Source organism: Acanthochromis polyacanthus, chromosome 11, assembly GCF_021347895.1.
Source record: "Acanthochromis polyacanthus isolate Apoly-LR-REF ecotype Palm Island chromosome 11, KAUST_Apoly_ChrSc, whole genome shotgun sequence".
Taxonomy (NCBI): domain Eukaryota; kingdom Metazoa; phylum Chordata; class Actinopteri; family Pomacentridae; genus Acanthochromis; species Acanthochromis polyacanthus.
Window position 1 is genome coordinate 16,337,880 of NC_067123.1, and position 15,540 is coordinate 16,353,419.

Below are 15,540 nucleotides of genomic sequence, written 5' to 3' on the forward strand. Positions count from 1 at the left end.
ACGGACAGACCTCCCGCTTCATTGCAGAGGGGTTTGCCGTTATGAAAGCATTTACCGCAGTAGACACGAGGACTTGTAAGGGAATTGTCCACACATTTCCTATTTTTAAAGTGAAAGAATTAAATCAAATGATGTACGATGAGTGCACGAGTACTCGCTACAATTCTATCCAGCATTTTTGCTCAAGCTACATCCGGTCTTTCCCCCCTTCGTTTCAGATTGTGGTATGTTCCAAGCATGGATCAGCTCAGTAGTGCAGGTCGTGATTGTGAAGTTTCACCCAGAGGACACATTCACCTTAGAAACAGACATCATAAGGCCACAGAACAACAGGGCTGACCACAGAGGATGGCTGCGCCGCAGAAAGGAGACTTATCTGCATCTGAGAGGAAGATTCTTCAAGTTATCGCTGCCGGTATGTAGTCTGTTGCCTTCTGTTATTATTGTATAGGCATTATATTTTATTATATTGTTCTGCAATATATTGAGAAGTATTCAAATCAATTCTCGGGGCTGCAAATGTAGATATGGTGTGATGTTCTATAGATAGATATATGTTAACAAATTTATGAGACCACTTATGAAATTGAAAAATACAAATATTTTAGAAATTTGTTTCAAACTAAAAAGATGTATTGTTATTTATTAGGCAAATATCAAACTGGAGCAACTAAATAGTCCTATATATTAACCAAATATCTTAATATTCTTCTGGCCTCGTTTGGCTCTGATAACAGCTTGCATTCTTGCTGCCATTGTGTTCATGAACTTTTCCATAGTCTCTTTTGACTCGGTCGGTCCATCAGTTCCAGTACTCCAGATTCATTTTTCTGGGCCCAGTACTCTCTGCACAGCTTTGAAGTATGCGTGTGGTGGTTGGCTTCTTTGTCTATGAACCCACGACCAATCAGGTTCAATCCTGAAGGGATTCCACAATGCACCAAGATGTTGTGGTAGAACTTCTTGCTCATGATGCCATCCATTTTAATTAATTTGCCCATGCCGTTTCCACTAATAGAACATCATACCATATCTACATTTGCAGCTCTTCTTCCGTTTAAGCCTTGTTCCTTCAGGCGTCTGCTTTTGGTCATTCTGGAGACTTTCTCAGATTCTGATCTAGAAGCATTAATCTGTGTCTGAAGATCAGCAGTGGTCTTCCTTCTGTCTCTAGTACTTCAAATCTTGAGGTGCCTGACATCTGCTTCAGCTAGCTTTCATTTTCCACCTCTTTCATGTTGCCTTTTCAAGTACCAGTCTCTGCAATGGAGTCCATGGCATACTTGACCACACTGTGAGAACACTCTATGTCTTGCCCTGTTTGTCTCAAAGACCATCCAGCATCAAGAAGTGCTTTAATTCAGACTCTTACTTCATCAGTGAGTTCCCCACACTCCACATTTTGAACAGGAGAGAGGAATTTCAAACTGAATTCACGTTTTTATACCTAAATTTGAGCCAGCATGCTGGAATTCTCAGAGAAGTCAGAAATTAATCAAGAATAACATACAATTACTAAAACTATTTTTTTTTCTGTTCAGGAATTCAAGTAAATACCTGTAATTTGGCATCTCAGCATCTCAATCCAAAATTGTGTATATATATATATATATATATATATATATATATTTGATAGTCAGCTACTACGACAGAAAAAAATGACAGTGTTTAACTTCCAGCTCATTCATTACTTTAACAGTGACCTACACAGTCTTGAGTCGGATCACTGCAGTACAGCGACGCATACAGAATTGGAATTGGAATTTTAGACGTGCAAGTCAACACAGACGTTCCCTTAAAAATATGTTCAAAAATTGTTTCCATAAGATTTGTATCAGGATTAGAATATACTAGATTTGTTTTAATTTTTGTACTCCATAACAACTCTGGCCAACTTTAAAAGAAGAACGTCATTTGTGATTCTTTTGGCTTGCAGGTGATGTACAGGAGGCTGCCCAGCTGCTTGCTAGCAAAGAAGTGCGAGTCAACTGTTTGGATGAGGTATGAAAATAGAAAGAGCTGAATGATACAGACATACACACACAGAATCACACACACATGCTTTTACCAAGACTTATATTACTGTGACATATGTTAGCCATTGAGATGAAAACATATGGAGATGACTCTTGAGAGGCAGACGGTCCTCGAAGGTGTTCGATAATAGCATCCTGTCACTACATGTGCCTCACAGGCTGCTTTAGACTGCCTGTCTGTCAGAATCAGGTGTGACAGAGCTTCACATCGATGCCCAAAGTCAAAGGCAAACAGGAAATTCATGCATTTAGAGTGACATTCAAAGTTTGCTCATATGGTATGTTGAAACCTTCATTTATTGCCTAAGAATCATAACATTATTTTCACACACACTTCTGAAAACTCTGCTTAAAATCATTGACAGATTTAACAAACCTAAGAAAAATAAAGTTGAAGTTAAATGAGTGTTTGAAATTATATTTATAGTCGTGATAGATTACACATTGTATAAAATACCATATTTGTAAGTGAGTTAGAATCCTTTATACAATTCCAGTTCTCTTCTATCAGTCTACTTTAGATACTTTGTACTACTCACTTCATTTGGTAACCACTGATACCACATCGAGTTCACAACTGATTACTAAATAACAATTGAATTTCATTAAATTTTAATTAGTGTGTTTGTTGCTTGCTTCCTTGCTAGACCATGAAACATTAGAATTTTGTATTTTCACAGCTAAGAGGGGTATGATTATAACAGTCAAAATGTCAAAAAATTCTGAAAAAAATCACACATCATTCTGCTGGTTTCGGGTGTGTTGTTAAATTCTTTGGCTGAGTTTGATTAAACATTTGGTCAAATAGAAAATGATGTTCATACAGTACTAATTATACAAATATGCTGAATTTCACTGCAGATTCATCATTTAGCATGTCTGAACAACATCTGAAACGTGATTATATAATCTCTCAAAAATGCATGTGTCAATTTTGGTAGCATTTGAATGATGACTTGTGAAGAAATACATGTTCACTGATTTTACGTATATTAAAAAAATAGAGAATGAATGATGTCTCGCAACTTCTGACCGATACTGAAAACAGATTTTTAAAGAAATGAAGAATAAAATTTTACATTTTTAGAGCAGAAAACCAAAGGATCAAAAGGTGCTGAAGATTTGAGAGAGTATAACATCGAAAGAACAAGTTGTTTTGCAGATATTTACAAAAATGTAAACTCTGCAACCCACAAGCTCAGGTCTTACAATTTTTCCTTTACACTTCTGGCAGAGAAGAAGAAAAAGGACAAAAACAAAAGGGCTCCTCTGGCTTTGCTACTTGAACCCGAAAAATAACACATATGAATTTATGCAGTGAGCAATAAGAAGAAACAAAACAAAATACTCTATATTATGTATGTTACTTCACAGTAGTCTCCTTTTGCTTTCGTACCAGCACAAGCTTCATTCTTAAACAGGTTTTTTTTTTTAACGTTGAGGCTTTTCAGCAGTGTAGAAGAAATTCTCTAATACATTGACAACTTGCTGGCTGCTTGTTCTTAATTCTGTACTCAGCCTTATCCCAAACCACATCAACTGAGTTTAAGTTTGGTGAGTGTAGAGGCCAGATCAATTGATGCTGTACTCCTTTACTTTGTTTCTTGGTCAGACTTCTTGGTGTGGATGGAGTATCTTCAGATGGATGCACATTTATGTAATGTCAACTTGTAAGGCAAGCAAAGGTTGAAAGGCAAACAGCTGATCTTGGCCCTCAGCCCTTTGTAACTGATGTTAACTAGAACTCTGAGTTTTTTGTCTTTGCTATCTACTAACTCCTTTTCTAGAATAACATGAACAACACAACTCTATCACTTCAAGAGATGCACGGTCTAGATTCATGACTTCATTTATTTGTCTGAGAAAGGTTAACTTTCATATTTTTGGAGAAATGGTGAAGTGTCACATGCACAAAAAGAATATTTTTTTTATTTCTTCACCACAACTAAGATAACAAGAAAAGCACTCAGAGAGTACAGTATTCTGCCCAGGCTGCTCAGTCATTCTAGGATTTCCGACGGATGAAATCTTAAAATTTGTGGTCTCCAGTAGTCGATTTGTAGTAGGATCGCAATCATGTGATCGTCAGCAGGCAGCTGATGTAGCATTCACTTCTAGTGTTATTTATTCATTTAATGTTATTTAAAGTTAATATTTCTGTAAAATTTAATAATACTTTTTTGTCAGCATGAATATAAAGCAACTCTTTTTGTAATGCTGTCTGTGTTCTTTGTTTCTTAAGTATGGCATGACTCCACTGATGCATGCTGCCTATAATGGTAAGGCAGATATGTGTCGTTTGCTGCTGCAGCATGGGGCTGATGTCAACTGCAACCAGCATGAATACGGTTACACTGCTCTAATGTTTGCTGGCCTCTCAGGTATAACTGTGTGTCAATCTGCTTTGCAGCATTTAGTTTCTCTTGAAGTGCATTTTAAAATGTTTTTGATTTGGTTTAAAGAGAGTAAGATGTATTATCAATTTATTGTTGATTTACTGTATTTCTAAATATTAAATTTCTGTTTACACCTCCTCCAGGGAAGACAGACATCACCTCCATGATGCTGGATGCAGGAGCAGAGACAGACCTGGTGAATTCTGTTGGTCGAACTGCTGCTCAGATGGCAGCATTTGTAGGTGAGACAGACATAGACTGTTGTTACGTCCAGCCTAGAGGTTGCTCAAATACAACATGAAGCTCCATCCTTCATATGTCCCAAGCAGCCACAAAACACATTTTCTTTATTTACAATAAAGGTGATATGATAAACTAAGGATGTGGTTGAAAAAACTTAAAATAAATTCAGAGTGAGCCCAAGGCCAAAATACCAAACAAAACTCACACTATTCTTTTGAGTAAGACTTACCTAACAAAGTAAAATTGGTAGAAGAATCACAGAGTCTTACCTCCCTTTCTAACTTAAACATGAGAAATCAGGTTAAACCAAAGTGGCAGCTCACTCCTTTCATACATTTCCACACTATTAGATGTAACTAAACAGAGTGTACTCTGTGCTGGATGTGTGTGTGTTGGTTGGGATTCAGTGAAGGATAGCACGACCATCTCATTTTCTAACCTGGAGGCGACGTCATCCCTCCACCTTATGTACCAGTCTTTGCCGGTATTTCAACCAATCTCATGCTGACCCGACACCTTGGTATCCAATCTCCTTCACAGTATGGCGCAGGCCTATTTGTATATTAAATAGATGCAAAGGAAGGGAAGCACACACAGAACACAGAAAAAACTATACACAGACGACAACAGTCGTAACAACTGTACTGATAATGAACATGTGACTGTCCAGGCGTTACATCTTAGTCTGAATTCTTCTTCCAGGCCAGCACGATTGTGTAACAGTGATCAACAATTTCTTTTCACGTGCGAGGCTGGAGTATTACACCAGACCACAGGGGCAGGAGAAGGAGCCCAAGCTGCCTCCCTGGCTGGCAGGTCCATTGCACAAGATTATTATGACCACCAACCTCAACCCAGTCAAGGTGAGGTCTGCGAAATCGCTGATATTTACTGACACTAAACAGCGCAAACCCTTCTTAGTGACAAAGTGAGTGTTATTGAAAAAATCAAAAGTATAAGTAACTGGTTCCTTGTTTTGGTTGTAAGGACAAAAACGTAAAGGTTGTTCATAGTGCTATTCTAGAGAAAAAGCCAAACTTATTAAACATGGGTAATATATTGGATAAACAATGCATGAGGGTGCTATGTTTGCTATATGCTATATGTTTCCTGTCAGCCTACCCATTACATGTTGAAGTGGGAAATAGAGAATTAGTCATGGGGTCACAGAAAGAACAATGAACAATGATCTGTGGATCTTCAGTATCCATAGCAAGTTAGTTACTACTCATCATGTGAGTAGTCAAAACAGTTTATCTAGAATGTCAGAATGTTTAGAGCGTTCGATTGACGAGGCAAGTCACAAATGCAAATCAGTTCAGGTCAACGATGTTTTTACAATCTGCCCTGAAGGGAACATGAAAATGTGCACTAAATCTTATGGCAGTTTATCTATAAGTAATTTCTTTTCTTTTAAAAGTACATTTTTGGAGCATTTTGGGTTTGTTTGAACTACACAGAAGAGGTAGACAGGAAGTGTAGGGAGAGAGCATGGGACTGACATGCAGTAAAGATCATGTAAGCTCGGAGCTAGATTTACAATTCCGATTTTCTCCCGGTTGTTGAGACATTTTACTTGGACCCAAAAATCAGTCAACCACCCGCACTGTGGCACCTTTCATCTAAATATATTTGATCGGGAGTCAGTCAGGTATATTGATTTACCCTTGAATGTTAGTAAGTGAGACCGCAGATAGTGTTAATATAAAAAAAACTATGATATTTTAGCCACACAAATCTATATAAATGAAGAGTTCATTTGCAAAAACAGGTAACTCCATTTTCAGAAAGCTCATTTTTTATTGTTTACTTGAGATAATAATAATAACACTAATAATTAATTTTTCTCTATTTTGTCATGTATTTTTCTGCTGAGTCAAATCCACTCAACTTCAGTTTGATTGATATTATCTCAAGTAAACAATAAAAAGGTTTTCTGAAAATTTATCAAAACGGAGTTATATGTTTTTGCAAATGAACTCTTCAAATACAATTTATATAGACTTTCATGCTCCCAAAATCAGGAATCAGAGTGATCTTTGGCTTTTCTTCAACCATGAATTTGAATTTTTGTCTATGTGATCTTGTACAGGGAGGGTGACGAGAAGATAAGCCCTTCTAACTTTGGTGATCCACGGACCATTCTGTCATGATTGTGACAAATGAGCAGTTTTAAAAGGAATGGTTCAGCTAGCCTAGCCGCGCTAGACCCAGCTCTTAAGACACAAGGGTCTAGGCACGCTCGACAGGGAGGGAGGCGGGCTAAAAGGTTGTCTTTCAAATCCCTCTGCAGCAATTGGGTAGGTATACAACCAATCAGCGCAACGAATAGGCTGACGTACTTCCTAGAGCGCCGGCGATTGTGGCTAAGTCCCATTAGCTTCCCAACCAGCAGAGCCAACTGGTATATTAAGGATTTGCCATATCCCGTCGGCATAAGTCCAAATACGTCTTTCTTCTCAATGAAACACTTCAGTGCCGTCGTTTGTTTATCTTTCAAGTTGAATTTTAGCTTCAAATCTTTAAGGGCTGTGGCCAAAGCCGAGTCGAAAGATAACTGTTTATTGTGCGCCAGTTGTTTCTGTCAGAATCGTCACGCCTCTGTCGTCACTTAGTTACGCCCGCCTTCTGACTCTACACTTCATGGTGATTCGTCCGGCCAGTTTTAGGAGAATCCAGCCTCGAGCCTTATGGAGGGTAACTAGACCCACCCTGGCAGAGAATTAAATTCGTTGCCGTGGGTTGTCTAGCGCGGCTAGGCTATGGTTCAACAGCTATTAAATGGAATGCAGTTTGGTGCAGACTCCATGTTCCACTCAGTATATCTCCTAGCCTCTTTTCTAGGTGTCATTATTAGGTTAAAATTCTACTTCTGATCAATATTTGCAAAGCTAGCAAAACTCAGCCTCAACTTTCTATTCAGTGCTAATTAGCAAATGCTACAATACCATGACACTAAACTGAATTTATGAACAAGTTTTCCCACTAAACAACAGCCATTTATTAATGTACCTACCGTGCTAACATCAGCATTTAGGTTAAAGCATAACTGTGCTGCAAATTCTTAATTCCTATTTTAAGGTAGGTCCTGTGGTCCTCAGTCATGCTGTTGTTTGTGCATAAGTAAAACACATTTGAGGATGATGTGTATTAAACTAAAGCTTGAACTGCACTTTGCATTCTTTGGCATCCACTGGACAGGGATTAGTGTCAAGCATCTTTTACAGCCTGCCTCAGCACTGGAAGGCTTTAGAATTTACTCTGGAAAAGCTATAAAAGAGACTGAATTACTTGTGGATATACTGTACACACGTGTATCTCTCTGTCTTACTAGCATTACTTCTGCCTTCAGAACAGCTTTAGCCAAAACTATTTGTCAGACCAACTCTCTAATCTGTCAGATAGTCATGATGGTGAAGGAAAACCCCATTTTGGTGGATGTGGCAGCTCTGGAAAAGTGTTACCAGGTGATGGATCTGTTATGTGAGCAATGCGTGAAGCAGCAAGACATGAACGAGGTCCTGGCTATGAAGATGCACTACATCAGCTGTGTGCTGCAGAAGTGTGTGGCCTTCTTAGAGAAGCAAGATGAAAAACTGGACACACTTGTCAAGTGGTAAGGCTTCTAAGTGGATACTTTATGTCTTTGTGCCCAACTTAGTACTTTTAGTAGTTTGATTACAGGCCCAGCTTTGAACCCATGACTGTTAGAAGTGGCACAAAGTCCAGCAAAAATGAGATGACGTAGGATTTATTTTGGGGGTAAAACAGTCTTGTAGGAGAAATAGGCACATTTTGGAGACAAATTACAGTAGTGAGGTGCTAAAGGTATTTAAAGAACCTGAATATCCCCTATGAGCTGTGTGTAACACCCACTCTTAATGCGACTGACTGTGTGGTTAAGCGTGCCAAATCAGAGTGCCTAACTGTTTCAACAAACTTTCCATTGAGAACAAAAAAAGCTCTCAGAGCGCAGTACTCCGTCAAGGCTGCTCAGTCATTGTATCATTTCCGATGGATGAAATCTTTAAAAAAATTTGTGGTCCACAGCTGTTGATTTGTAGTAGGATCGCAATCATGTGATCATCACCAGGCAGCTGATGTAGTGTCACTTATACTCATAGTTGCAGTGACGATCTCGCAGTGATACAGAAATCTTGGCCAAATCCATGGATCCAGACTATAAGCTGCATCACTGCCAAAATCCAATCACTTGGTCCTTGTGTCATTTCTGATCTTCCCTGAAAATTTCATCCAAATCTGTTTGTCTGTTTTTTGAGTAATTTTGTGAGAAGACAGACAGACAGACAGACAGACAAGCACACGCTGATCGTCACACAACTTTGTCGTGTTCCTTGGCAGAGTAAAACTGGTAATTCTCCTGTCCATATCATGTCATATGAAGTGTCACCCTTTCACCTCTCCTACACCTGTCTCATTGTCACAGTTTGAGAATGTCTGACCTGAAGTCAAACAAAAACACTGGGTTTATTCTCTTGGGACCCTTAGTGTCTACAAGTGTTAATGAAATAGTAACAGTATATGATGTACAATTAGATTTTGTTCTAGACTGTAACTCACTGTCAATCTAAAGTGAAAATTTACATTGTTATTGTAATCATACTAAATGTTCTTTCATTTGTTCTCGTGACTTGCTGTGGGGATCCAGCCTGTTGAGGGGTAGAGACAGTGATGGTTTTCCTCAGTACCAGGAGAAGTTTATTCGGGACTGCATCAAGAAATTTCCTTACTGTGAGGTCACACTCCTTCAGCAGCTGGTGAAGAGCATTGCACCAGTTGATATCGTAAGTTAAGAAGATAGCTGGCAATTAAAGTGCACTACATGAATTGATACTTTTTAGGAGAAAGTCTTTTTTTGAAGGATCTATGAGGAAGAACAGCGCCAGAACAGTTAGTAGTAGTGGTGATAGGGGTGTTCTTCCATAGTATATTGAATAATCTTTTCGATTACTGCTCATGACACCTCTTTTCCAGGGCAAGGACCCAACAGCATACTCAGTGCTGACCCAGGCTCTGACAGGTCAGGTGGTGTTTGTAGATGCTGACTACTGTGCTACATGTGGAGACAGAGGAGCAGACAAACGGTGCTCCCTTTGTAAAGCAGTAAGTCTGTTAAAAGCCAATATCATATCATCAAAAATCTGTTTGTCTATCATGTGGGGGCGTCGTGGGCAGACTACAACCTATCAGCTGAAAGGCAGGGTACACACCTGACAGGTTGCAGTCCATCACAGAGTCAACACACAGAGAGGCAGAAAACCATGCATGACAATAGCACCCCTTATCCCTACCCACTGAAGGTCATGGTCTTTGTTTTCTGTCTTTTAGGTGACATACTGCAGCTTGACATGCCAAAAGCTCCACTGGTTCACCCACAACAAGATGTGTAGGTCTCTGCAAGATCCAGATGCTGACCTGGAGAAGAACACTCCTAGGCTGAAAGAAATAAAAGGTGTTCTTCTTTTATCTTTGTTCTACACTTATGTTAAGTAGACCTATTTGTTTAAACATACACTTCCTCCCGGTCAAAAGTTTCCCAACACCCCGATTTTTGCAGTTTTTGTTGGAAATTATGCATGTTAATGTCTCGTTGTACTCTGAAATGAAAACATAGAACAAAAAACAAATGAAATTTTAAAAAAAATCAATTTAGAAACCCAGATGTGTTCTACGCTTTGACTCATCAAAGTAGTCACTTGTGCATTCTTTCCGCAATGGAAATCACATATTCTTCAAAAGGTTCCTCCCAATTCTTTTGCAGAAGTTCCCATAAATGTGTAGCACTTGTAGATTGCTTTGCTTCACTCTTCTGTCCAGTTCATCCCAAACCAGCTGCATGGGGTTTAAGTCTGGATGCCATAGCTGCTCCTAGTCACATTGAAGGAAATACAGATTATTAGAGCCACCCTCAAGATGACCTCAGGGGTTACTACATGCTGCACATATGAAAAAACAATTGTAGAAAGCTTTTAGTGCCTGTAGAGAGAGTTGTGGGCAGCCTAAGATATTTTCTTAGGTTCTTCTGCATCGTGAGTTTTTCACTTTTATACAAGCGCGTACAATGCTAAGTGGAGTACTCTTTTGAAGCCTGACAAACCATTATTTACTTAATTGACTCCAACTGTGGCTCCTCAATTCTTTGTGGCATTCTGCTGCTTTATTAGTTCCTCTGACCAGCTGTTGTACTGATGAAGGAGGGGGCTCAACAGAACCCTGTGTCTGTGTTATCTGTAGAGCACAATAATCTAACTGTATCTTCCTGCACGTGCATATACATAATGTCGTTTGAGTTGAATTGATAGAGGGCACCCCAAAGTCTACTTCCTGCTAGTGCTGCAACAGCTGCTGTCATTTTAGTACTTGCAGAACAGTGTTTATTTCATATCTTTCCTCTTGAAATTGTCAAAATATGTTTCCTTCATATTTTTGCAAAAGAAAACAGTACTGTATCTTAATCTATTTTGCACTGTTTCTTCAGCAGCAGTTTCCACATTTGAGCCCTCTCTGATGACTAATGCACTGTGAGCTACCACAGCACAATTACTCTGTGTGTCTCTGCTAATTTGTTAGAGGATGAAAGTAACCTGGTAACGGAGACCGCCAACTTCCTGCAGGAGCTGTGCCTGCGAGCAGAGGAGAAGGTTGCTGCTGCAGGAGGCTGTCCTGCAGATCTGCTAGCCTCTTCCTCCACCTCTGTGGAGGGACCACATCTTGCAAAAAAGACGGAGGCAGAACAATGAACGATGCTTAGTCACTTGTTTTTGGGAATCTTCAAAAAAGACCAAACATAGAAAGGCATGGCTAAACAGAAACCATGCCACCAGGACACGTCCTGTATAGATTTATATGTGCCACACAGATAGATTTGGATTACAAACAGAAGCAGAGGAGAGATTCTAGAGAGAAACCTGGACCTGTGAGATTATGTGTGGGGCTTGTGTGTGTTGGTGGGCTATGGTGGTCTGACAAGCTAAAACACAAGCCTCTGTAAATGTCTTGTTGCCAGTGGTACATAGCAACAAACTGGCAGTCCTCCCTTGGTGTCTGATGGACATCCATTGGGCATCTAATAGACATCTACTAGGCACAGGTGCAGCACACCAGCAGTCTCCTCTTGACAGCGAATAGAGGGTGAGTGATCCTCCCTTGAGGTCCCGTAGACCACAGATGGAAGAATGTTGTTTGTTTGATTTGATTTTTTTTTAAAGGAGGCAATTGAATGTTTGCCATGATTAGGTCACACCTGCAGATATGAATAAATTCAAACATAATGGTGGCAGAAATGTCAGGATTGCTCTTTGTAAAAAGTGTGGGTTGTGGTTTTCCAGGAGAGAGAGGAGTTGCAACGCATTTTTTAAACAGTTGAAATCCTGAGGTTTTGCTTATGTTTGGTGTTACGAATATGTATATATGAATTTGCTGCATTGAAAAAACATTTCGCATCAGACTCTGATGACTGAAGGCTTTTGTGTGAAGACCTTTAAAGATACTAATAATTGATCCTGAAGCGATTTTTTTTTTTTTTTTGAACAAGTTTGTGAATGAAGCTGCAAAATCATCACTGGCCCCCATCTGGCAGATAAAGACCCAAGATAATGTTATAAGATCAGAACCTGAAGACTATAAAAGTGTTACTGTCTGGACTGTACATAACAGCCTGTGAGTGGCAGGTGTTTTTATACACATTTATTATCCCTAAGAGTCATTCATGTATATATCTTGAAGGAGACTTTGCTTTAGCCTGATGAGAATATCAAGCTGTGCATTGTTTAGAGGATGTTTTTGCCACCCACAGCAAAGAAAGCACAAATTTCAGCCCTATGTGTAGGACCATACAAAGTTTTGAAATAATTGAATTACAAACTGAATGATTCTATCTATCTATTATCTATGTGTAAAAATACAGTTGTAAAATGGCAGCAGTATTTTATCATGTAACCTTAACAGTGTTATTTGTGTGGTCTTGGAAAGGCTGTATTTTATGTAGTGACGTTCATTTTTTAACTTTTTTGACATGTTTTTCGAGTATCCATGTCCATCTGCCTAAAAAGATCATGGCATTAAAGAATGTAAGATTGCTCCCATAGTTGTTTTACCTGATAAAACATTGGTGTCTACTTACCTAGGCCATCTGCCTTACTATTTCAAATGAATAAAGATTGTCTACATCAGAAGGACTGGAGTGAAGTTTTTAATGCAGCTGCATTGATTTGTATACCAAGTTTTGAAGTGATATGTTTCTAGTATTTTGTAAGAATAAAAAAATGCAGTCCTGTTGCTGCTCTACTCTTTGGTACATTTACTGTCGATTTCTGATGCTGCTAACTCTTAAAATGTGCTCTGCAGCACAGCGAACTTTTGCTTTCCTGGGGTGAGTCTCATGAGAGCCAGTTTCTTCATTGTATTTTGATGATTTTTGTGATTGGACTTTCTTGCAATTTTCTGAACTGACTGACCTTTGTGTCGTACAGTAGTTGAAAGACTTTCTGCTATATGCCAGCACCAGGGTCAAGATCAGCGTGCCTTTATTTGTCTCCCTTGAGAGAAATCTGTCTTGGACAGAGGGGTCTGCTGCACAGACAACACATACCACTCATACAACAAACATCCAGAATTAAAGAACATCCATCCATCCATTCTCTATACACCACTTTATCCTCACTAGGGTCGCTGGAGTCTATCCCAGCTGACTCGGGCGAAGGCAGGGGACACCCTGGACAGGTCGCTAGTCTGTCGCAGGGCTACATATACAGACAATCACACTCACATTCACACCTACGGGCAATTTAGACTAACCAATTAACCTCAGCATATTTTTGGACTGTGGGAGGAAGCCAGAGTGCCCGGAAAAAACCCACGCATGCACAGGGAGAACATGCAGAAAGATCCCGGGCTCAGGCTGGGACTCAGGACCAGGGATCTTCTTGCTGCAAGGCAAAAGTGCTAACCACTAGTCCACTGTGCAGCTGAATTAAAGAACATGTAAATGAAAAAAAGTGCAATGCGCTATCACATTAGTTAAAAACAAAAATGCAATGTACAATTTCAGCATTATGCATAAAAATAATATAGAACAGAGCACATCCCTTACACACATGGTTATCTAGATGACCTTATTGGCTTCCTGTCTATCTGTTCATCCCAGGTTATATGCTCATAAATGAGCTTCACTGACAGAGGGGTTGAATGAGTGTTTGTTGTGTTTACGTAGTAAAACCCTGTACCTTCTTCCTCAGTTAAGTAGAATGTATCTGATAAAACCACCTGATGGAAGGAATTCTGTGGCAAATTTTGCCAAGGATCACCAGTAACTGTAAACCCTGACAGATAATCACATCATGAAGGTGGTTAAGATGTTGTCAAATGTTCAAAGTTGTCATGAAGTCCTGAATGCAACACTATACTACAGCGGGCTACTTTTATTTTGCCTTTTTTCTCAAAACATAATTCCATATATGGAATCATAATTCCATATATGGAATTATGTTTTCTGTCATAGTTTTTGATGTTCTCAGTTTAGTTATAAACTGAAGAAAATGGAAAGAAAAAGGCTTACAGAGGTATCTTTGTCCAAACGTTTTACTGGTAGTGTGCATGGTTGGTGTTTCCTCGACCTTCTGCATTGTAACATTATTCCAGTTACGACACTAGATGGCAGCACTGGCCCTCTCCTATCCATAGACTGAATATTTGCTTGAGGTTAAAAACTGTATCGGGAGCATCAAGTTTGGTGGTGATTGGTAGACAAACCAAAGCTCTTTTCACACAATGAAAAATATGATCTTATGCTCCATCAAACTTTTTTGTTGTTTAACCGTGCTGGAATTCGGTCACGATTATGGCTATGATTGGAGATGTGTTAAGTCTTTTCAAGACAACAGCATGAAACATTCACTTTTCATTTGTCAGTTAAACTGAACTAAAAACAAGCTGAGGTTAACTGATGATTCTAAATTGTTTGTCGGTGTGAATATGAGAGTACTTGCATATACACACTACTGTTCAAAAGTTTGGGGTCACTTAGAAATGTCCTTATTTTTTAAAGAAAAGAATCTTTATTGTCATTGTGTTTCCACACAACGAAATTACGATTGGTGATTCCCAGCTATAGATAAAAAAAACAGAAAATGGCACACTATATACAAATAAAATAAAATAACATTAAAAATTCTTCTCAATTCTCTCGAATTAGAAACAGGTTTGAGTGATGTCACAGAACCTCCTTGTGCAGAGTTAATGGATAGTGCATTGTGCCTTCATATCATTACCCTGTAAAGGTAGTTTTAATACTGTGGAGCAAGATTACTGTACTGCAAATTCTTTGTATATCTTTTTCATAGTGTCATTTTTGTCATTTTAACAAGCTGCAAATAATTAAGCACCTGTGACATAGAACGGAACATCTCGCAAACATATCCCTTTCATTGCAGTTAGTTTTATTACAGTGTTTGACAAATATGCCCCCTCCTTTGTGACAGCATTTTAGAATTGGAAGGACTGTGAAGTTGAAAAATTTTGATTTCTCTCTAGTCTTGAACTGAGGAGAATACTAACTGTACTGAAAACGGTTTAGCAACCAGAAAAACTAACCTGATCAGACTAAAAGCAGACCTTGCAGATTTACAGATTTGCATATATTCTTGAGCATCATCATGTGTTTCATATGATATTGACCAGAATCATGTGCATTTATTGTTTTTTGTTTAACTCTGTATATTTTATTGTACAGTTGTTTTTTCCTATAGGAATTTATGAGATTTATGCTATATTATTTGGTTCTGTGTGCTTGCGAACAATTTCCCTTTGGGAAAAATCTTATCTTAACAACTGTCATGTACATTATT

General features: G+C 38.9%; 1 protein-coding gene across 2 annotated transcripts; it reads left to right on the top strand.

Annotated features, from left to right (window-relative positions):
- Nucleotides 1-222: 222 nt before the first annotated feature.
- On the top strand, nt 223-12,870 carry LOC110970020 (ankyrin repeat and MYND domain-containing protein 2-like). Of its 2 annotated transcripts, XM_022220224.2 has the most exons (11): nt 273-415; nt 1,252-1,379; nt 1,937-2,001; nt 4,279-4,417; nt 4,576-4,674; nt 5,378-5,538; nt 8,077-8,291; nt 9,345-9,480; nt 9,671-9,799; nt 10,025-10,148; nt 11,267-12,870. In XM_022220224.2, the coding sequence occupies exons 4-11, from the start codon at nt 4,285-4,287 to the stop codon at nt 11,434-11,436; spliced, it is 1,167 nt and encodes a 388-aa protein (XP_022075916.2). In that variant the 5' UTR covers nt 273-415; nt 1,252-1,379; nt 1,937-2,001; nt 4,279-4,284; the 3' UTR covers nt 11,437-12,870. The 2 variants fall into 2 exon arrangements, with proteins under 2 accessions (XP_022075915.2, XP_022075916.2); XM_022220223.2 differs by lacking the exon at nt 1,252-1,379 and having other exon boundaries at nt 223-415.
- Nucleotides 12,871-15,540: the final 2,670 nt, after the last annotated feature.

Coding starts and splice junctions, on each gene's coding strand:
- LOC110970020 (XM_022220223.2), top strand. CDS start 349: ATGGCTGCGCCGCAGAAAGGAGACTTATCTGCATCTGAGAGGAAGATT. Junction 8,292..9,344: donor CTGGACACACTTGTCAAGTG/GTAAGGCTTCTA, acceptor GTGGGGATCCAG/CCTGTTGAGGGGTAGAGACA. Junction 9,800..10,024: donor GGTGCTCCCTTTGTAAAGCA/GTAAGTCTGTTA, acceptor TCTGTCTTTTAG/GTGACATACTGCAGCTTGAC.